Below are 25,174 nucleotides of genomic sequence, written 5' to 3' on the forward strand. Positions count from 1 at the left end.
AACCCCTCAAAAACGAAACTGATGGTTTTCTCAAAGAAGACAATTTGGACAAATCTCACAATTAAAGATAAAATAGTTGAGCAAGTGTCCTCTCTCAGATATCTGGGTACCATCTTGGATGACCAATGTAACTCCAAACGGGAGATAATATCTAGAATTGAGCAGGCCAGGAAACAATTCATAACAACAAAGAAATTCTTTGTGAGGTCAGATCTCAGTCTCCAACTACGAATTCGTATGATCCGCTGCTATATATATTCTGTTCTCCTGTATGGATGTGAAAGCTGGACTCTGGATCCAATCATAGAAAAACGTATTGATGCCTTCGAAATGTTCCTGTATCGCCGTCTCTTGCGGATATCCTGGGTAATGAAAATCCCCAATGCCGAGGTCCTTCGTTGGATAAAAAAGCAAAAAGAACTACTGCTCACAATAAAACAGAGGAAAACACAATACCTAGGACATAACATGAGAGGTGAGAGGTATCAGTTATTACAGCTTATAATCGAAGGAAAGATACAGGGGAAGAGATCTGTTGGGAGAAGAAGGAATTCATGGCTGAAAGACCTTCGAAGATGGCTTCCTAGTTGTACTCCCTCTTAAAACAATCACTTGGCAGGTTTGATCCTGGCTCAGTCCGGTGGTATTTGAAGGTGCTCCAATACGACAGCCTCGTCTCGGTAGATTTACTGGCACGTAAAAGAACTCATGTGGGACTAAATTCCGGCACCTCGGCGTCTCCGAAGACCGTAATAGTAGTTAGTGGGACGTAAAGCAAATAACATTATTATTACAAAACAATAATCACCACCACCACCACCATCACCACCACTGACCCCAGATATTTGAAATGGTTCTCTTGATGACCACCATTCATTGGCATATTTTCTCCATCTTCTCCAACATGACGATATTCTATCTTCATCCTGTGGATCTTTAATCCCCTCTCTTCCAGTGCCAAGGCCCACTGTTCTTGTTTTCTAAGAACTCCTCCTTTAATCTCCGAACACAGTACACCATGCACCATGGTGCCACTTCCATCACCTTCAGTGTCATCATATCCATGGCAATATTGAATAGGAATGAACTCAAAGCAGATTCTTGGTCACAAATCACTGTCATATTAAAAAATTCACATATAATAATAATAATAATAATAATAATAATAATAATAATAATAATAATAATAATAATAATAATAATAATAATAATAATAATAATGTAATATGTAATTACTTGCATAGATATATACCAGTTTGACCCAGAATGTCATCAGGTTTCATGTTTATTATCAGAGACTTAAGTGTATATTTTTCCTGTTCTTCTGTGATATTTTGTGGGGTCTTCCACACATTTTTAAGACTTTCCTTTCAGTTCTATTGGTTCATTCTATGATTGCAGTTGTGTGAATGACACATCTTGAAAATGAAACAAAATATTGTTTATATCCAAGTTATTGTAACCTGTCCCTACTTAAAAGCCGTCAGTCTATTTGATCTAGATCTCATCGGTATTACTTTCCCTGCAACCTTTTAGAAATACTATACCTTGTTTGTTTAATACAATCCTGTATGTAATTGTTTTTCCTTAGCGGTTCTACAGCACTGTCAGTCGTATGCTGGTACGCATGCTTCAAGTCCACAGTGATAAACCCCTCTTGTGGAAACTTGCTGCACAGTGGGAGTTTGAAGACTGCCATTCTGTGGAGAATGCTCGCCAATTCTTGTTGAGAGGCTTACGTTTCCACCCTGACTCTAAGGTCTTGTACACCGAGGTAAGCCAGAGCCACAATTGTTTAGTGTTGTGTAAACAGCAAATGTACCATATCTTTTCTTAACTCTCATTTGTAATACTGGATGAGAGAGAATGGGTTAAATTCGCAACCTAACCAAAGGTATGATAGATACACCCTTAATGTATAGATTAATCTGTGTGTTTTACTTTACTATCATTGTTGCAATAAATCATAATAACTTTCTGATGTTTATTTTCTAACATGATACACTTTCTGCCTGTTTGACAAGTATGTGTGTATGTATGTTCAGTCTTCAGCCCTAAGGCTGGTTGGATCCTCAACAGCTCTGCCATCAGCTGTCATAGATGGCCTAGGCATCACTGAAGAGGCGTACTAGGGAAATGAGGAGTGAGGTAGTTTCCCATTGCTTTCCTCACTGAGCCAGAAGTTGTTATTACATATCAGTCTGCCAAGCCCACTGAAATTGCATGAAACCCAATGAGCAACTTTTTCTTACCATTCATAGCAGGGACTGGCTGTACAAGGAATGGCATTACTAGCATCCTCATACCTCAGTCACTTTCATATTGTGAAAGCCAAGGATAAGACAGAGATCAATGAAAGTAACAAAATTACTCTAGGCCATACCAGAAGACATAGTGCACTGTAAACACTAGGTCCTGCGCCAGCAAAGGCGAGTTTGACAAGCAGACTCTATGGCTAAATGGCCGTTGGTCCAAGTGGTCCCAGGTTTTATTCCTGGCCAGGTTGGAATTTGAACTTTCATTAGTTAATTCCACTGGCTCGCGGGGTGGGTGTTTGTGCCATCTTCAACATAAGAATTAATCTTAGGTAGGACACCATCCTCACAGATGTGCAGGTCCTGTAAATGGTGTCAGCTCAAAAGAACTGCACCAGGTCACTCCGAAGGCCATGCACCAGCACCATTATTATTATTATTATTATTATTATTATTATTATTATTATTATTATTATTATTATTATTATTATTATTATTATTATTATTATTATAGAAATGGAAGTAACATAATCTAGTACTCGGAATGAAGGAAACCAAGATTTAGTTGAACACAGGGACAGATCGTGTCGCCCACCAACAAAGGTACCCGCTCCATGGAGGAGAAATCACCTATCCATTTGCATTTCTTGTTAATTTTATAACTGTGAGGTTCTTCAGTCTGTGTCAAAACTAATTTTTATATAGTTATACGAATAATTAAAGTAGGATGTCCATTGAGTGGGTTGCCAAAAATTAATTCGGTTTAAATAAAGGTCTAATATTTCTTTGTTAATTTCTTGTTTCTCTGTGAATACAAATCTTATTTAAGATTTCATTTTATCCATAAATTTTGTGATTGAGGGTTTGATATTTTACGATAATGTGATTGGTTTTTCTTCATGGGGATGTATTTTGGAAGGATATTTAATTCTAACCATTTCTTATTAAATGCAATGTATTTGTCGATTTTCATGATTTCAATTTTGAGTAATTTGAGTCTTTTTGCTTTGTAGTTTGCATGACTGAATATTTGCTTTCAGAGTGTTGTGTGTTTAACAAATTTTTGTGGGATCTTGCCGTAGAGATATGATTTTTTTTTTTGGATTAAAGAGGATGCATTCTCCTCACAGTTGGATGGAGGGGTTTTATCAAACATGTCCATTAAATTTATCTAGCATTTTTTCCCCCTTAGTTTTGGGGAATGTAATTTGGATCATTGTGAACCAGAATACAAAGAACGATCCATGGAATGGCAATACAGAACTTCCATATCATGAAAAATATAAATTCCACACTGCTTGAAATGTACAAAATATGGATGGGGACAGTCCTGCTGGGTTTTTGCTAATCTGACTATGGATGAAATGAACGACATTTTTTGGCTGTTATATTATTGATATTTATTGCGAACGTAATTCAGGTGGGTAATTCAGGTGAACTCATAATAGATCCCAGGGAATCACTGGACAGGTGGAGGGAATATTTCGAAAATCTTCTCAACGTAAAAGGAAATCTTCCTGGGGGTGTCGCGAACAACCAAGCTCATGGTGAGGAAGAAAATTATGTTAGTGAAATTACGCCGGACGAAGTGGAAAGGATGGTAAATAAACTCCATTCTCATAAAGCAGCAGGAATAGATGAAATTAGACCTGAAATGTTGAAGTATGGAGGGAAGACAGGGATGAAATGGCTTCATAGAGTAGTAAAATTAGCATGGAGTGTTGGTAAGGTACCTTCAGATTGGACAAAAGCAGTAATTGCACCTATCCACAAGCAAGGGAACAGGAAGGATTGCAATAACTATTGAGGTATCTCATTGATTAGTATACCAGGCAAAGTATTCACTGGCATCTTGGAAGGGAGGGTGCGATCAGTGGTTGAGGGGAAGGTGGATGAAAACCAGTGTGGTTTCAGGATCAGATTTTCAGTATTCGTCAGGTAATTGAAAAATGTTACGTGAGGAATAGATAGTTGTGTTTATATTTTGTAGATCTAGAGAAAGCATATGACAGGGTACCGAGGGAAAAGACATTCGCCATACTGGGGGACTATGGAATTAAGTGTAGATTATTAAATTCAATCAAAGGCATTTATGTTGGCAATTGGGCTGCAGTGAGAATTGATGGTAGAATGAGTTCTTGGTTCAGGGTACTTACAGGGGTTAGACAAGGCTGTAATTTTTCACCTTTGCTGCTCATAGTTTACATGGATCATCTGCTGAAAGGTATAAAGTGGCAGGGAGGGATTCAGTTAGGTGGAAATGTATTAAGCAGTCTGGCCTGTGCTGACAACTTGGTCTTAATGGCAGATTGTGTCGAAAGCCTGCAGTCTAATATTTTGGAACTTGAAAATAGGTGCAATGAGTATGGTATGAAAATTAGCCTCTCAAAGACTAAATTGATGTCAGTGGGTAGGAAAGTCAACAGAATTGAATGTCAGATTGGTGATACAAAGCTGGAATAGGTACATAATTTTAAGTATTTAGGTTGTGTGTTCTCCCAGGATGGTAATATAGTAAGTGAGACTGAATCAAGGTGTAGTAAAGCTAATGCAGTGAGCTCGCAGTTGCAATCAACAGTATTCTGTAAGAAGGCAGTCAGCTCCCGGACGAAACTATCTTTACATCGGTCTTTTTTCAGACCAACTTTGCTTTACGGGAGTGAAAGCTGGGTGGAGTCAGAATATCTTATTCATAAGTTAGAAGTAACAGGCATGAAAGTAGTGAGAATGATTGCTGGTACAAACAGGTGGGAACAATGGCAGGAGGGTACTCGGAATGAGGAGTTAAGGGCTAAGGTAGGAATGAACTGTACGTATAAACCGGCTTCGGTGGTAGGGTCGTGTGAGACAGATGGAGGAGGTTAGGTTACCCAGGAGAATAATGGACTCTGTTATGGAGTACAGGGAGACCAAGCGATGATGGGTAGACTCAGTTGCTAACGATTTAAAGATAAGAGGTATAGAAGTAAATGAGGCCACAGCACTACTTGCAAGTAGAGGATTGTGGCGATGTTTTGTAAATTGACAGAGGCTTGCAGACTGAACGCTGAAAGGCATAATGGTCTATAATGATAATGTATGCATGTATTGCGAACATGGCTGCGCATCTAGCGACATGGATGGCTAAATAGCCCAAGCACACGCGAAACGTATCATTCCGTACCAGTTGACACGTGCTTATGTATGTCATATGATTCTGTATGGTTATAATTTGTGAAGTTGAAGTCTGTGAAGGGTTATGATGACAATTCAGTTCTTATTCAGATTCATCTTTCAATTAATTCCAAATGTTGTAATGTTCTAAACATTTGGTAATTTCTGAAATATTGTATGCTATGTTACTTCTGCTCTGATTATCTTTAGTGTACTGTAATGGTACTGTTATATTGGGGGTAAGATTCTCTATCCAGTGTTACACGTCATGTTTCAGAACTTATATTCAAAAGTCAATATCAGTTAAATGAAGACATTCTCACATTTTCGGCCCCTGTGTAGCTTTGTTGATATTTAGGACAGTTTTTCAAGAAATTTTCTAACTTGAAATTTTGGCCTCTCCCCTTGTTACGATCTTTTTGTATGCAGATAATTTTGTTATGGGAATGTAAAGCATCAAGTGCTTTTCGAAAACAGTTTTGAACTAGGTCTAAAGTTCTGGGAACATGGTGCCATGACTCGATCTAATGCATTGCTTATCAGAAGAAAATAAAATAGTATAAATTAATTTGTTTAAAAAAAATTATTTGAAGACTCAAAGGTTATTATAACAATGCATGGTACTGCGCGAATTCCTAGGACAAGTATTTTACACATCATAATTACACATGTATAAGCCGCACTTTTAATACTAAAATGAAATAGTGGCCAGGCTGAGTGGCTCAGGTGATTGAGGCGTTGGCCTTCTGTCTCCAGCTTGGCAGGTTCGATTCTGGCTCAATCCGGTGGTATTTGAAGGTACTCAATTAAGTCAGCCATGCGTCGGTAGATTTACTGGCACGTAAAATAATTCCTGTGGGACTAAATTCCAGCACTTCATTGTCCCAAAAACCGTAAAATGCAGTTAATGGGATGTAAAGCAAATAACAATATTATTAATAAGTATCTAAAAATGGGGTTCGGCTTGTACTCTGAATTTTTAATCAATACCCTTTAGTTTAAAACACTACATACCTACATACCTTACAGCCTAATGCATCCAAACGTGATTAAAATAGTTTAAGGAACCTATTCATCGTGAGCTCCCGTTGCTCAGGCAGCAGCGCGCTGGCCTCTCACCGCTGGGTTCTGTGGTTCAAATCCCGCTCACTCCATGTGAGACTTGTGCTGGACAAAGCAGAGGCGGGACAAGTTTTTCTTCGGGTACTCTGGTTTTCCCTGTCATAATTTCATTCCAGCAACAATCTTCAGTATTTCATTTCATCTGTTCATTCATTAATCATTGTCCCAGAGGAGTGCGACAGGCTGTGGCAGCCGGCGCAATTCCTATCCTTGCCGGTAGATAGGGGCTTCATTCATTCCATCCCTGACCTGGTTGAATGACTGGAAACAGGCTGTGGATTTTAATTTTCATAAAATTATTATCATTTGATACTTATCACCATCATTGTTGCTGTCAGATAGTGTGCCCCTCACTGCATAGTCTTTGCTCCCATCTGTTGCGTTTGAAATTGATGTGGTTTTGAAGCTCTTGGCTACCATCTCTGCATCCAGGTTCCATTACCACATTTGAGAAATTGAAGGCTTCGTGAGTCTTCCGCTCGGTGTCATTTCCTTAGAATTTGACCTCCATTCACAGTAGAAATGCCACAAATATGCTTTAAAAGGCCAGTTGATGGAGACTTCTGGGGTTACACCATTCCTGTCATTCCACCAGTTGTGGCGCATTATGTGCAACATAAGTTATTTTGGCATAGTATATTCACATCGGCGCTGTTTGAATAACAAGATGATTCCAAAGCAATATGTCACCAATTCTCCTAACAAGGTTGATGAGACCAAGATTCTGCGTAAAACAAACAGTAACGAGCAGAGTGATGGGAAGCAACACTGGGGCGGGGATAGTAGAGGTTTTCCGTGGTATGCACCAGAAATGAGAAAAGGACCATCATTCGACAATTCGGATAATGGAATATATTAGACAATTGACCTTGTAAATTACATACACAGATTAACATGGGATTTGAAAAAAGTCCAAGAGACAACATAGATGAAGTCCAGTAATGCGTTTTCCCACATTCATTTAAAGACCACAGAGTTCGAAACAATCAAAACAAAGGAAGGAATTGCTACCCAAAATCTTCTCACAAACTTAAGAACGATTTACACATACCGTAAACTCATAACATTCCTTTTTAGGATAACAAGGGTAAACTTTTCATAAAGCAACATTTTAGCATGACAACCATAATTTTTGGCCACGATTAAAAAAAAAACTAACACCCCCAGGGTGTTTTGCAAAACTCTAATAATGCAAGCAAAGGAGGGACGGGAGGGAAAGGAGGAAGATGAAAAATAATAAGTATGAAAGAAAAATAGGAATCCGACTGCGCAATACTTAGAGAGAGTTCTTTCGCCGGCTACTGTGCTATTTAAATGGTTTGAACATATGTCGACGGTGGTCAATCTTAGTCCCAGTTAAAGATTTTCATCATTTTATGTCGTGAAAATTTTAAGTCCAGAAAACATCGAAACAGATTAGGCACAAAATAAGGCCTGCAATAAGCAGAAGTGTCTGAAAGGGCGAATTGTGTCTTTGGAAAATTAGAAGTGAAGTGTTAGCTCACCCAGTGTCCCGACGATACGAAGTTTCCAGTTAGACAGAAAAGACTTGCGCTTGAATACAGCAAGCCGCACAAGGACAGTGGCCCCCTCCACACACACACACTGTATACAATTCGATGCCAGGCTGGTGAGACGAGCACGGCAGTGCATTATATATACGCCAAGAAAGGAAGCCCAGTAACTTTGAGAAGTTTTGGGTGACGTAGCAGATGACGTAGACCGTAGAATGTAAACACAGAATGGCAGTCAGTATGTAGTGAGACACGGGAGAGAGGAGACGGGTGAGCACCAAATACGATTAAACCATTAATATATAGATAATGACAGTAGAAAACATATAGTCCAGTAGAAATGTAGATATTGCAGAATATATGGAGACGTAGATGCGACGATGTTTCGAGAAGCTTGTAGAACGTAGATCGAAGGGTTATGGCAGGAGTATGTTACACAGTAACCACAACCATGTCAGATTGCTGGTTAATCATCATCTTTTTCTGTCAAGTGACTACAGAAGATGTCAGTCACTGGCATGCCCGACGTAACAGAGCACCAGGACGATGAAACCACAGTGTGTTTAACCAACCAGTTCATGTACAAATCTTCATTCATCCATCCACCCCTTTCCCTGCACTCTCACTTGAATCGTGAGAGCAGCTTTTCCATTGGCATTGTTTTCACTTAAAACTTGCAAAAGACTGTAGTTTGTCCTCATCGGCAGTGATACACAACACTACAATACAGCACTTTTTTTTTTTTTGCCCCTGCAGTTCAAACTTGATTGTTCTTTTTGCCTGCTTTGTTGACCGTAGTTCCCTCAGGCATTTCAAAAAATGCAATTCTAATTGCTCCCATGCTGTAATCATAAGTCTACCTTAAATTTAAGACTGTCACTGAAATGCGAGCAGTTTCTCCTGGTGCATTTTGGGTAGCTGCCGAGTCTTTGACGTTCTTCTGTGAAACACCAACTCATCTAATGGTTTCGTAAGAAAAATATTTTCCACCTAATCAATACCTTATTTTATTTTGCCTTGGGCAATTTATATCATTAAAAATAACAGTACATGTTTCGATCGCTTTGCGATCATCATCAGCTGCATACACAAAAGCATAGATAAAAAAGCATTAAAGCAAACACTTAATTAAACCTTTGTTGATTTTAAAACTACTGCTAGTACAGGACATATGGGTTGGAGGGGAGGGGGTGGTGTTGCAACGGGTAAGGGACTATTGTTCCAAGAGAGTTAATTTAAAATAAGTTAAAAACTTCTATCTTATTGAGATAAAATGTCTTTAGTATGTATTTAAGTCCCAAAGGCGTAATTAAAATCACTTGTTATTTTAATACTAGAAGTTGGTGTTGGGATCTTGAAGAAAAGTTTTTAAGTAGAATGTGCTTCTTCTTCTTCTTCTTCTTCTTCTTCTTCTTCTTCTTCTTCTTCTTCTTCTTCTTCTTCTTCTTCTTCCTCTTCTTCTTCTTCTTCTTCTTCTTCCATTGACATTTTATCTTCTCCCTAGTTGCTTTGTACTGTGCTGGAAAAATATATAGAAAAGGTTGATCTACTTGTTTGTCCTTTTCTAAGTTCAAAAGGTGGATTCACTGTTTTGCTTGCATTGTACTTGAAACAGGGGCTAATTTTGTCCAAGGCCTTAACTGCTTCATGATTCCCCAGTTTGATGTGTAGCGGTGGCAAAATAATTTTTTGTGGGTCAACTAATGAAGCATTTGTAACATTTGTAACATTTTTCACACCAAGTGTCAAAACTTGTCTCTTGGTCCAGGAAGGTGTAGACATCTAGCTCTGCTGTCCCATTCACATAAATAACAAGGCAATTTAGTGTAGCCTGCTTGTTGTCCTAATACAATACCACACACCTTCAAGTCACTACACACATCCCACCAGTGCTCATGATACTTGATTTTATCTAAAACAGTTTTCATTGTGACATATTGTAATTTTCTTTTAGTGAAACCGAACGTGCCACAGGAATCGAAGCTAGAATGTTTCGGTTATGAAGTAGTACAGCCTTTAAGCTCCTCTTGCAGGAATCCATAAACAGCAGATTCGCTGTTATCACAAACCAGCACTGTGCTGCAATGACACATTTTCAGGCAGTAAATGGCAAATAACACAAAAACTAGATGTGATAGAATAGAACCAAGGACATTTCTGAAATCAGGAGACCTTATTTAGTTAAAATCACGTATCAGATGCTTTGCCACAAAAATCATGCTGGGTAGTGTAGTCGTTGGAGGCAACTTTTCACTTTTGTCGTTGTTACACAACAGAATTGTTAGGCATTGTTTGTTTTCTTTCCTGCTGTAACAGTTTTCCCCTTTGAATGCCATTGTGTGACCGGGCATTAAATTTAAAAAGAGGCCTGTCTCGTCCGCATTGAAAATTTCCTTAAGAGCAAATAGAGATGTACGTTCTTTCAAATGGTTTTCTTTCCAATTTTACATTGTCTTTAGTTCGTCACTTTTGTTTTCCCCGCACAGATAGTGACTGCCGATACCAGGCTTAACCTTACATAGACATCATAATATCAAAGAGAACCCATTGAAAATATGCCGGCAATACCTGTTTTACTTGTCTTTACAATACGACGATCCATCATCAAAAGTATTCTTGTTGTCTGTAAAACTGTTAATTTTACTAAGTGTCAGGCACAGTATACATGTTATAACTCTGTCACGGAGTAGCCTGGGTCTTTCTAAGAATTTCAAAGCTTGCATGTTTTGATCCCATTCTGCCGATTTGAGAAACGTTTTTGTAGAGGCTAATGTAGGGACGTTTTAAATCTGTTCAGGGTATTGTCGCTCATCAGTCACCCACGCTGTAAGCCTGTCTCCTGCCAAGTAGAATATCATTCTCTCTTCGTTATTTCCCGAGAACCGTTGACATTACGCAGAGGCACTGGACAACTGATTGCCCCGGCTAGTAATGTAGCCTATAGATCTAATAAAGACGCGGGCGTTGAAGGTCGAGTTCTGTGCACGCGCGGGGGGGGGGGGGTGAAGGGAAGCAGTGTGGTTGCTATAGTAGCTGCCACTAGTGTTCATTACTGTCAGATTGTGAACGCAAGACGACCCTTGATTGTTTACATGAGATTTTGAGAAAAAACCGTTATCTTGGATTCAGAGAAATACCGCATGTGTGTTCCTTTTGTTATCCTCTCTCTCTCTCTCAGACTTGATTTGACGCTTGTTTGTTCCTTTTCTATACTTAAGGTATATAGGTATAGAGATTTATAGGATAATCCCATGGCATCTTTTAACTAGGAAAGTGGAAATTAAGAGCGAAAAAAGAAAAGGTTAAACTTGGTTCCTGCCACAGGAAAAAAGATTTGAAAAGGGAAACGAGGGCCCACACTCTTTCTTCCTTTAGGGATGCTACTTTTGTTTCTCAAAATCACTAGAAAACCCACATAATACAGAACTAATTAAGTTAACAGAATACCTACATTAAAACAAATCATAACACTGCTGCCATAAACTTAACTTTTTAAAGTTGCACTGTTATCTCCCTTGGCCACTCAATATTTCTAGAGTCACCTGCTTACAAAGTAGCCTACCTTATTGATTGCCCCAGTGCGCAAGTCGCCTTGAGCGAGGTTGTACATTAGCCGATGATCAGAACGAGACAAGACAATCCAAGTAGGCAACTGCGAACCCCTTTCATAATAGTGGACTGGCCTTTGGCTGGGTGCTGAGAAAACAATAGATGCAACACTAACCAGAGAAATTACAGGAGGTGCCAACTCCTAACCATTAAAATTCTTCCTTAAAAGCAAAGTTCCAACACAGGTTCCTAGGTGGCGACTCTAAACAGGAAAGTGATAAGTATAGGTAGGCTACAGAACTGCTAACTAGATAAGAGTCCAGCATTTGCCACTAGGTAAAACTAGTGCCAGATGATTAAAGTGTTGCCTAACGTAAGGGAGTTACAGTTTTGTATTGTATCTATTAATAACTCTTGAGTAGAACTTGAATAGTTTGGCAGGGTGGTTGTTGTTGTTGTTGTTTGCCTTAGTTTGGTTATTGATTAGGTTGTGGATTTTGTTATCAATTACTGTTTGTTCTTTGATTGCTTCACATCACAAATTGCTTTTCATCACAAATTGCAAGATCCCAAAACTAAGAACCCTTCCCGAAATACACAAACACAGGTTTCATCAGACCGTTAGTAAATTTGAAAAACACAGTTACAATGTAAAAGAACTATTCAACGAATTTGCTTTTTAAAAAATGCAAAATCTTGATATTTGTGCAGACATATGCACTAGATTTGCATCATAACAAAATATTATTTTATATGATGCAGTATTACTTGCATACTGGTATTTGCTCATTGCAGTTTTAATAACTTACAGTTATGGGGGCACAGAAGACACTTAAAGCTCTTGCATGGAATAAACAGACAGCATAGAACATTATTATGCCAGATCAGTACTGACACACTGGACTAGTTGAGCGCTGCAATTTGGAAATGCTAGTTTTTGACATAGAAAGGCTACTGCTTGCTACCTATGTTTTGGAATACTCACAGAACTGTACAGTAAATGTTAGAGAAAATGGTTGTGTCAGACAAAATAAATTCCCTATTTTGATCTAAAAAATCAGGGTGCGTACATTATGCAGTGACGAGAATTACGTGACTAAATGTGGTATATTGTGTGGACACGTATTCATTTTGCATCATGATAAAATACTCTTTGCCTTTAATAATGGAATGTAATCTAGATATTTGTACATTTTAACTTCATGCTATTACTCTTACAAAGCTTGTGTTGTAATGATGATGTGCTTAATGCTTTCGCTTGTATTGATTTTTCAGTTTTTTTCAATTGTAACTTCCAAAAAATTTTGTGATATTACTTAGGCTTTTCGGCTGGAACTGCAATATGCAGCTCTGAAGAGAAAGCAGCGTGAGGAAAAGGAAGCGGCTGAGGCCGCGGCGCAGGCGGCAGCAACAGCAGCAGACTCGTCGGGCACTCCTGCCCAGACTTCAGAGTCATCCAGCGTGTCACTGGCTCCAGCAACCCAATCCAGGAGTGGTGATGAGATCACAGACCAGGTAACTCTTTCCGCTACATCTCATGCTATGGTCACTGACCATGGTCAAACTGTAATAAACTTAGAGAAACATGTCATCTGTGCAAATGTTCTCAATTTTTTAAGCATTTTAATTCATTTACATATCTATGTACACAACATCCGGTTTTGTGGCTAATAATTGGCTAGCGTGGTGGCCTTTGTTGCAACAGGTCCCTGGTTCGATCCCTGGCGGGGCCATGGATGTTAATCCTAATTGTTATTTCTTCTGGCTTGGGAACTGGATGTTTGTAATGTCTTCAACATTAGATTTCATCGTAGGTAGGGCCACATACTCATAGATGTATGTGTTGACGATGGGTGTGTACTTGGAAGACCTGCACCTGGGCCTCCCTTGAGACAACCTATTTTTTTAAAAAAATATTATAATTATTATTATTCTACGACTTTGATTCTCATTTTAACTGGTGTTATAAATGCTCAGATAAGGAAGCTAATGGGTGGGGTCTTGCATCTTGCAATCTTTACACTGGGTCTCATCCTGAGTGAACTATAGCACTGGTTTGTCTGGTCAGAAAACAGATAACTCAGTGGCAACACGGTTCACAGGTATAGTAACCTGGGGAGATGAAGGCAGCTGGGTTTGTTGTTGTTGTTGTTGTTGTTGTTGCTGCAGGAGGCAGTTTTGCTCCTGAAGCTTGCTTAATGGACTCAAATGTCAAGAAGCAAACTACAGTGCCCCCCCCCCACACACACAGGCCCAACAAAACTAAATTTCTATACTAGATTCAAAGAACACAAATATGCTATTTGATAAAATTGGCATTCTGCCTTCGGCAGGCATGTACATGACAATAATAGTAATGACAATAACTGGAATAATAAAAATACAAATATAGTTCCATGGAAAGTGTTCACCCACACAAGTATGAAGGATGAGTTCTCCACCTAATCAATACTTTATTTTACATTGATTAGGTGGAGAAATCATCCCTCATAATTGTGTGCTTGAACTATCAATACGGACTATGAAGCTTATTATAAACGTTCACCCAGTCAAAAATGACATAACGGAAGAATTAAAGGAAAACGCATTAAATGGACAGAAGAAAATAAAACAACACCGAGAAAGGATAAGGAAGTCTAGGAAGGCATGAAGAAGAAAACTGATTCATCAGTCCTAAGATGGCCTAATTGAATGAATGAATAATAACACTACAAATACTAGCCAAAGATGTCCACTCAGGTCTAGAAGTTACACATTGAAAATGAAAGCAAATACATAGGCATTAAGAAATTAAAAAAATATTAAGTAACTACCTTTATGAAAATAATAATAAACTGCAAGTACAGTTCCAAAAGGGTTGACTTCAGCAGAAAATGACCTAACAAAAATTACCTATATAATAGGCATCCCATTAAATGCTCGTTAGAAACCCATACATAGTTTACAAAACAATTTTAATATAATAATAATAATAATAATAATAATAATAATAATAATATGGGGAGCACTAAGAGTAAATAAAATCTAAAAGTATACTGTTCAGCATGTCATTGACCTAGCCAGAGTAGGTGTTGTGGCGTGGCAAAGGGTTAACGGACTAATTAACCAGCTGGACTCACACCAACAACAGAGTAGTGGTATTAATATGGATAAGAAAGAAATTCCACCTTATCAATACTGTTTATTGTAAATATAGACTTACATCAGTACCAGTTTCAACCCTATTTGGTCATCACTATTGGATCAGTCAATGACATGTTTTTATTATAAGCATACATGAAGACATCCTTCAGTCAAATAGTACATTCTCAAGAACCTATACCACTGTTTACGAGCACAAAATCAACCGACGTAAATATATGCTCACAAGACTCACAAGACATGAAAGTGTGAAGAAGGAATACGTAAGACATGAACTTTTAAATTCATCAAGTGTTTTATACACATGTTTTTAGCATATTTAATGTGTTTAATGTGTACGTACAATTAGTTTTTAAGCTTAGGTTAAGTTTTCACAACCATATTTAGAGAGTGGGGCAGTTTCATACAGATTCTACCTGTTCACACTTAAGAAGATTTAGTGGCTGTATTTCATAATCTAAATGGCTAAAAACAAGTGTTACACAAACATTGTTATATTAGAAACAAGTTGGACTTACATTATTATTCATTTAGTTAATTCGTATAAAACAGTTTAAAAATATTTATGAACACGTAATTTGTATGAAAGTACCCCAACATGGGGCAGTACCATACAATGCTGGGGCACTTTCATACATGTTCTACAATATTGACAAAACATGCTTTTATACATACAAAAACACCACTAGCCTATCGTAAATTGAATTCAGTCAGATCTACAGAAAAAGTTAAGGAGGACATTGCTCGAGCTGTTCCTCCAACTATGGTAGGCTGTGGAAATTTAGTGTGAACATCAGCCCGAGAAATTTCACTGACATCTTTCTTTTCAGGAAAACAAATTTCTTTTGTAATTTGTATGTAAAAAGTTTGAGAAGCTGTGAATGATTCATTTTCTCATCAACTTGACAAGGTATTTCTTTGTTCTTTTTGTTGCAAACTCAACCAGAATGAAGTCATTAAGCTCAATATCACTGCTGTTATCCAGCAGCGGTAAGTCAACATCTTGGTCACCAAACTCCAGAAGTAACTTTCACCACTTGTTGCAGCAACACTTTCTTCATTGCTTGAAGAATTGAGGCCTACAGATTCCTTGCCAGATTTAAATAATTTTCATCTAGGGAGATTCGATAATGTCTTCTTGTTTGGCTTTTTTTTTTTTTTTTGTTTCATTCTTCAGCTTCATCATTTCCTCCAATCTTTCTTTTTCAAGAGTGGTAGTCAGAATTCTTGACTTTCCTTTAGCTCTTCCAGTGTCTTTAAGTGTTATAGGCCTTGCTTTGGGGTAATTGTAGGTTTTTGAGGGTTGCCTTGGAATTGGGTGTTGGTATAGAAGTGGGAGAAGCTGAAGTGGGTATGTTGCTGGATGGTTCTTGGACATGACTTTCTTGCACTGAAGGTGCAGATGATCCCATTAAATCTTCCTCATGATGGACAGGATCTGAAGATGTAGAAAGTTTTGTGCAATCCTGTGGGGGGAGGGGCATGGGTGATCTGTTGTCAAAGATGCAGCAAAGTCTTAGCCCTCTGTCACACAGGGCATCGAACGATCAAGAGCGACCAACTGGCATCGAGTACTAACGACTAAATTCATTTACCTTGTCACACTGCTCATCGATCGAGAGGGATCGACTGCACGGAAACAGCTGATACACCCGCCCAGTACCGTACAGGCTACAGACGTATTCATATTCACGAGAGAAAAAGAATGTGTTGTGAAAGCGATAATTCGGGTGGAAATATGATTCTAACCTATGAATATATCAGGAGAAAGGAAAGAACCAGACGATCGCAGTGGACAAGTTAAAGCGCCATGGAGAATTCCACCAAAGTGTGCCTTCGTTGTGGAATGACGAAGAAAAATTCAGGAAATAGTACCGAATGCCCATCAATAATTATGGTATAAGGAATTAGAGGAAGAATGAAGTCACTAATAAACATCAGGCAAACAAATTACAGGAAAAGTGTAAGTTCTGAGGAAAGGCTGATACTATCGTTAAATTCAATATTCACAACGATTTTTTTAGGTTTAAAGTCAGAAGTGATGTTCACCTCCGAAACAACTACTGTATGTCCATGGCAAAATATATCAAATAAAAGATTAGTGGCTGGTACATTTCTCTGCATTCTACGGGATTCTAATAAAGTATTGATAAAAAGGACTGAAAACTGTTATGTACATCAATTTGAATTCATAATTTGAAGGTGCTACAATCAACAGTGGAAATATATTTATTTAGGCCTACAGGTTTCTGGACATTGGTGACTCATACAGATTTAGGATTGCTCACAATACATCAGTGGATTTGTTCCTATTATATGTGATGCCATTCATAGATCACTACAGCCAGAATTCTTGACAGGGTGAAAATTCCAACAAAAGCCTCAACAGTGGCTCATTGTAGCTTACTTCAAATATAAGACTAATACCATTTATGCTTATTTGTTTTAATGATGCTGGATCTTGGGTCATAATTACTGTCTTTTAAAATGATATTTTGAGGTGTTTGTTACATGGAGGTTAACAGCTTTTTTTTTTTTTTTTTCTTTTTTCCATACCTCTTGGTGAGATCCCACCTGCCAAAATAATAGACATATCAAGAAATGCTTCCAGTCAAAATTTACATTACCTAATGTAGAAATAGTGTGTCAAGTTTCATTACAATCCTGTAAATAATTTTAAAAGAAAGAAAAATGCACATATGTTCTGAATATTGTGAAGAGGATAAAAGGAATGGAGTTCCTTAAACTGTTTCTCTCCCTCATGATCCTCTGCAAATCTCTTGTTGCCTCTCCTCTTCTTTGTTATTGTGCCATGTTCAGAATAGTATCATATTGCTTTCATGACAAGCATGTTGCTGAATTTCTGTAGGCCTACTGTGTTTTGTGCAAAGAATCCAGGTCCATATCCAAACTTTGCAAGAATGACAATCCTGTCTTAATTTATATCATTGAAGACTACAGCAGCTTCAAAAGCAGCTAATTTTACCAAATGGCTGTGAAGAAAGGTTGTCTATGGACATCTCTTCCAAAGTAAATTCTCTTTAGGGTTCTGTGTATTTACATATGTGTACATTTTTTGAGGAGTTCAGGTGAGGCTAGTGCTCTGTACACTAGCTTAATAACTATAGGAACAGCTCTTGGAATATTGTTCTAATAAGTAAGTTGGCAGTGTAATAGACTGATACTTGTCACAACTACATGTAAATTATACACAAGGTCTTGTTTATTACCCTCATCACCCCCAAACTTTGCACTGGCAAGCTGATCTAATTGCTCACTTGGCAACAATAAACCAATTAATATAAATCCTGCACTTCCATCCAAGTTACTGGTAAACTCCTTGGTACAGAGTAACAACTTTTTCTGCAAAGGTCTGATAGGACTCTTTCTTACCTCAATGTTGATTTTGCCTTTCTGTGTATTGTTCATATGTAACTTCTTTACTGATATGAACACTACCAAGCCTATCTATCCATCCTGAAATACTTTCCTAATGAATCAGTTCAAGGAAAATGAAAACTTTGCCTTCAATTTCACCAAAAATGAGAACCAGACACTGCAAAAAATAATAGGTGCTAATAACAAGCACCTTGCCTTCTATTTTTAGAAGTGAAGAGTATGCCTTTCTAACAAGTAAATACTATTGCTGTCTACAGTAAAATGTTATTTAGGCCTATTGCTCAGGTGGTAAATGATTTAATTTTGCTATATCTTACATTGCCTGTCAAAACTGTTTGTAAATACCGATTATATAAATGAATGTTTGACAGAGTAGGGTGTATGGGTCTTGTAAGATCTTGGGTTGACTTACAGGGTAATTAATCTACTCAACCTGTTATTACAAGCATGTAACTGTCATACGAATATATTGTTTTATAAATATGTACATGTTCTGCCATCATATCCCCTTAATATCACATCATACAAAATACAGTTTTTTATGTTGCAGATTAAAATCTACAAAACTTTGGTAGAAACACCTGTCAAAATAGTTACAAATGAATTTTTCATCTTTGTCTTTCATTGTTTATATGGATCTACAGCACAAAAAAAATAAAATAATCGGTCTACCTTGATGCCCTCTGTAGGCCTATATGTTATTAATAAATTATAAGTGTTACGGAGTTTCGTGGATTTGCAGAGGTGAAAGAAGGTGCGGGGGTGAACAGGTCTCAAAATACGAAATTAAAGTTAAGATAAAATTTAGCAAGGTTATATTTTCTAAGATTAAGAAATAACAAGAATGGCAGGTACAGAGTAGCGAAGCAACCAATCGAGAATGTACAATTACAGTTACAGGATTTGGGCTCAGAGAGCCAGACACATAATTCTTGAGCAATAAGCCCAACCTTACGCTATACAAGATTCAACAAAGGGGCAGAAGACCCCAATCATGCCCAGGAGCTCTTACTCCCAATTACACAGTAAAGCCTCCTCGAGGCACGCATAAACAAATTTTAAGAAAGAGCGACCCGCTCTTAAGTTCAAGCCTATCAAAGGCCACACCAAATTCCACCTTCAAGCTGTCCCCCAAGGACACATACACAGGGGTAAAAATACCCAACCTACTGAGGCCTATTCAGAGAAGAAACAGAAATATTACATGGCCTCTAAAATACCAACTTGAGCGGAGGCGATCTTGCACTCCTAATATACTTTATTTAAAACCTACTTGGCACTAGGCCTCAAATGCAAGGGCTAATCCCATACTAAAGAGGTGACTTATAGAAGGAGACAATTTACATTACGTTAAGGAAGAAACGGTTGAGAAAATAAGTTCACCTCAATGCAATATGAGTGGGAGCTCGAGAGGGTTAAGCGCTCTCTATCCCAATATGGAGTTTAACAAGATAGAATTGATACCAGGTGTCTTTACATTATAGGGAAAAGTTACATGGTAAAACGCTTCGGACCTGCCCCGAGAGTTAAACTGCTGAGCTAGCAAGAAAATAAGTTATTAAACGGCCATTACCTGGTGGTTGAACTGCTGCCCGACGAAAGAGGCGCTTCCCGCCCCCTGCTATGTACTTTACACACTGAAAGATGTTACTGAAGTAGCGCGGAGACCCGAAAATCAGCAATTTATATACTCTCGCGGAAAGTTCAAGGCGTTTCAAGAATGATAACACCCTCCCACAAGAATTTTATTGGCTAACCAAGAAAACCCCTACACAAGATGAAGAAGAAACACATTATTGGTGAAAAATTAATTCGAGAAATTCGGGATTGGTAAATTCAAAACAAGGGGAAAGAAAGGGTTAATATTGCCAACTTAAACAATGACTGAAAGAAATTTAACAAAGAACAAACTTATGAATTCAAAATTTCTCCAAAAACATAGTTCTTTCACTTCGCACTAGGGTGCACAATTGTAGTTCTTCAGTAGTGTCATCTGGAAGAGAATGTCCACACTTCTTACTACAGGCAAAACAAAAATACATCGAAAACGACCCAATTCAGAAACTTCAAAATTTCCAAGTAGTGACATCTTCTGAGAAACTTGAAAATTAACACAGTAGATAAAGTTCAGGCTTCCTCCAGTAGGGGCGTTTCAACTGGCGCAAAGTTTGAGTTAGCGACGTGGAGGTGTACCACCCGGTACAATAAGTATGGTAACAGACATGAAAATAGTGATTGCTGGTGCAGACAGGTGCCAATTTCAGGAGAGTACTTGGAATGAGGAGATAAAGGCTACCCAAGTTACAAAGGTATAAGCTGGCAGGGAGGGATTCTGTCAGGTATAACTGTAGTAAGAATTTTGTCCTATACGAACGACTTGGTCTATTGAAACTGTGCAATCTAATATCTTGCAACTTCAAAAAGGATGCAATGAATATGACATGAAAATTAGTCGTTTCAAGACTAAAGTGATGGCAGTAGGGAAGACACCTAAAATGGAACTGAATGTCAGGTTGAGAATACAAAACTGGAACAGGTAGATAATTTCAAATAGATATTTAGGATGTGTATTCTCCCAGGATGGCAGTATAGTAAGCAACATTGAATACAGATGCAGTAAACCCAATGCAGTGAGCTTGCAGGTGTGATCAACGGTATTTTGTAAGAAGGCAGTCAGCTCCTGGACAAAACTACTCATGTCTTTACACTGGTCTGGTTTCAGACCACCTGTACTGTACAAACCTAGTGCAATGAGTTTGCAGTTGCGATCAACAGTATACTGTAAGAAGGAAGTCAGCTCTTGGACAGAACTATCAATACGCCAGTCTGGTTTCAGACCACCTGTGCTGTACAACTGCTTACTACATACACACAGAAAGGACCTACTACATGTATTTCAAAATACTCCTTTCCTTGTAAACCATACATGTTCTTCCACATAAAATATACAAATTAAGTTGTTGTAATAATGCTAATAATTAATAAAAATTGGAGTTAAGGTTCTTTCCCGTCAGGTGTTAATACACATAACTCACTGAGGATTCCAATAAATATTGATAGATAAGTATAACAAAAACTGATTCAATTTAAAAAGTAGAACATTTCTCAAGAACATAAATTTTATTAGATTCTTTCTTGGTCTAACAGTGTATACAACAGTTCCTGAATTTTAACTTTGAAAACCCTTCGACCTAGTACACTCATTCTTTCCATGTCATCATGAAGACACTAAAAATAACATTGATTATGATTACCTACATTTTCTTTTCAATTTTCAGTATCTTTTCTAAATATTCACTTAACACATCACTGTCACATTTCTGTCTCTTTTATTTTTAACTGCTAGCAGAGCTGTTTGTAGAAGCAAAAGCCACTGGACCGAAAGTTGAAGTCCCTTCAGTAATTTCTGAACTGTAGGAGTTAGACCCCTCCAACACAAATTATTTCTGCTTCCTCCTCCTCTATTTCAGCTTGGTGAAAAGGCTCTCATACACCAGGTGCCACTTCCATAGATGTTTGTTATAGAACTGAAAAAAAATGAACAACATATTAATGCAATTCTTCTAAATTGGAGCTACATTTTAGTCTGGACACAAGACTTCTGTTTAAGAAATTGTTACTTTCAATAATTATTTTAGTAAGATGATTGTTAGGTTAGATTATATTATATTACTTTCAGTTATATCTGATAAATTGATGAACAGATAGGTGGAACTTATGGCCTACAGACTGAATCTTCCCCTCACTCTTTAACAACTAGAACAGTGGTCTGTAGTGTAGGCCTACTTTTAAAAATAAATATTACTGAATTGTACCTTCTTCCAGCAATGAAGAGTTCCAGAAAGTTGAGGGCATTGAAGTAGACCCATTTTATGTTTTCTGTACAGCAGAACCTGGGAGGAGAGGGAGGATGTTATCTCTCCAAGTTCGATATCCAGCCCTCAGAATTTTCCTTGTTTTGGTACAACTTTTTCCTGAAACAATGAATCAGAATATTGTGACAAAGAAAATATACATGTAGTAGGCCTACTTATGGCATAGGCCTACACTTATTTGTCATTAAAGCGAACAGTGGTATTCATTTCATTAGGTACGAGATTGAGGTTAGGAAAGCACTGCTTATGTTCTCCAAACATTTCTTCAATTAAGTTACAAGAATGATAATTAGTACTTCTCCTAGTGTAACTTCTTTTACCAATCTATTCCGTATAATATATTTTATCAATAAATAACCTAAGATAACACTATTCATAAGATAATCGTAATCAATCTAATAATTACTTACCAGTTTTTGTCCGAATTCTCAACGCTATAGAATGCCATACAAAATTCACGGTCTCCCTATTACTATATCCAGGGAGTCTAGGATTATACACCACTTTGTTTTCATACACTAAGCAAATTAATGTTTCGATTTCATCAACAGATGACTATGTTGCGTCCGCCATCATCGAACGACTGCGACTGAAAAACGGACACGTTTGTTTTCACAAACCAGTCGATCTTCATCGCTCGTAGTTGATCGCTGACGATCGATGCTGTGTGACTGGTGCCACTGCCCTCTGTAGGTTTGTTTTCTTAGTCGGTTGATCGCAGTCGTTCGATCGAGCCTGTGTGACAGTCCCCTTAGTCAGTAAAGACAAAACGATTTGGGGGCCAAAGTCCGGTCTTCCTGATTGTAGACACAATGTCGCTCTTGGAGAATGACTGACTGAATGGTACATTTGTCAGTTCTGGTATGTTATAAATTGATATGGCCCTTCCTGGATTTTCATAGATCCATGTATTAAATGTTTGCCTGCGTCTGGTCTTAAATGGACCGAAGATCCCTATGTCTAGTGGCTGGAGTCTATGAGTGCATTGAGGCGGAAATGTTAAAAAGACCATATCATTTTCACAACCAGACATTATAGTTTCTAAGGAACAGTGGCTTTCATGATCATTGAACAAGACAAGTACGGGATCATCCTTAGAAGACTTGCGTATCTTTTGGAGATGCTCGACGATTTCAAGAAAGGATGTTCCTGTAATCCAGCCACTAGGGTTTGCAAGGCCTAGGAGCCCCAGTGAGAAAATGATCTTGGAATTTTACACGGGGAAATATGTAGGCCTATGTATCTTGTAATTGTGCACCATAACTGCAAAGAGATATAACATAATTATTTATTAGAAGTTGATAGGACTACTTTTAATGCTACTTTAGCTTTACAGTATTTGGGTATGAACTATTTAAAAAATATTTGCAATGAAAATTATTAGTGCCTGCTGTAGGCCTAATGCACTTAATTTAACCATTAGGCCTAAGTTATTAGGCTAAGCCTACTTGTGTTTTACTGATATGTGGCTAGAATGCAATTAATAATTAGAAAACATTTAAATTATATGCTTTTTGCTTTAAAAAATAGATATAAATGGGTGTATGAAAGTGCCCCATAGGCAGTTATTTTACTAATCTTGCCATGTGGATTTTTGTATAAGTTATGGAGACTACTGTATAAGTTGCAGTGAAGAGTGTAATGTGAAACTTATTTCAGAATCAAACACAATGAATCAAAAGACTTACCTAACTATTTCACAGCATGAAGATTAAAAAAAAAATTCACCAAAATTAAACTTTTCAGCACAGCTTCTCATCAACAGATGCTATGATGCTACAACTTGCACAGAAAGTAGATGAAGTCAAAAGGAGTTAATAAAAAAATGGCACTCTCTACCCTTAAAGGTGGGAAATTTAAAACTGTATGAAACTGCCCCACTCTCCCGTAAACCTCAGAAACAATTTTAATTTCACGGATTTACAAATGAAATGACAACATACATCCAACTCATATCCCCATTAGACATGCGGATGTGCTAATGGATGACATCTTTTTAGATGTAATATCATGATTTGTCAGCTGATGATGACAAAATAGGGTCGAAACAGGTACTGATGTAAGTCTATATTTACAATAAACAGTATTGATAAGGTGGAATTTCTTTCTTATCCATATACGTGTAATCAGTCAAAACGGACATTGAAACTCATAAATAACGAAGAGTACCGGTATTACGCCAACTTGCGTTCTGTGTTGGAGAAGTGAGAACTTTATTTAGTTTCATACCGAAAATTTTTAGGGATTTGAACAGAATTTAAACATAAATGTTGTTTATACAAAACTACATATATTTGGGTGTGATTTGATAGAATCTGATGTTCTTTCAAGAACGAAACATGTCATTCTATTTTAATTACATTTTTTCGTTTTTAGGTATAATACTGTTACCATTATGTTTTCATTTTCAGGCAACTTATAAATGTACTTATTCAAAATTGATTTTGGCAGACTGAAGAACCTAACAGTTATTAATTTACCAAGTCAAAACTGAAAATAGAGGGCTTCGGATGTAAAAATCAAAAACACAACAATTTGCATCACACTCTTATGCTAGGAAGATGACAAACAGTGTTTAGGGCAAATTGTAGTTAATGTTGTTGTTTCGAAAGCATAAAATACTCTCTTTCATTGACAAAGTCTGAGTGTCAAACCAAATAATGTATAGAAAGAAAGAAATTTAACTTACTGCTGTAGCTTTGATGCTTGGTATTCTACTTACTCTCTAACTGCAGACTAACAACTTCCTCCAATTTAAGCAGGAGACTTGCGATTTTTCATTCTTTCTTCCACTCTCCTCATCCCTGAGACTCATCTGATTTTGAGAGCAGGATTAGTATATTAATAAGTTAAAAAAACTTGTACATGTTCCCTTATTCTGTCATTAACTGGAGTTCATTGATGTTCATTGGGCATGGATAGGACAAATGCAATCAGGTGATGGCAGTCTTGGAGGTGATGTTTGTTATTTGGTCGTTCCACAAAGTACGGTGTAATTTTTAGCTCTTTTACACGGGCAAAGTCAACTGATCGGAGTAGCTATGGAGCCAAGCTCTGCATTTGGGAGATGAGTTTGAATCCTAATGTTGGCTTGTCCTGAGAATGGTTTTGTGGTTTACCATTTTCACTTTAAGGCAAATGCTGCGCTGTTTATATTCACAGGCGA

General features: G+C 37.6%; 1 protein-coding gene across 2 annotated transcripts in view; it reads left to right on the forward strand.

Moving 5' to 3' along the window:
• The window catches only part of LOC136873791 (U3 small nucleolar RNA-associated protein 6 homolog), a 228,371-nt gene that overhangs the window by 58,572 nt on the left and 144,625 nt on the right, over positions 1–25,174 (forward strand). For both annotated transcript variants that reach the window (XM_067147025.2, XM_067147024.2), the window contains exons 4-5: positions 1,592–1,774; positions 12,914–13,108. In XM_067147025.2, the coding sequence (XP_067003126.1) occupies positions 1,592–1,774; positions 12,914–13,108 (378 nt within the window). The remainder of the gene's footprint in view (positions 1–1,591; positions 1,775–12,913; positions 13,109–25,174) is intronic.

This window comes from Anabrus simplex, chromosome 5 (assembly GCF_040414725.1).
Source record: "Anabrus simplex isolate iqAnaSimp1 chromosome 5, ASM4041472v1, whole genome shotgun sequence".
Taxonomy (NCBI): Eukaryota; Metazoa; Arthropoda; class Insecta; order Orthoptera; family Tettigoniidae; genus Anabrus; species Anabrus simplex.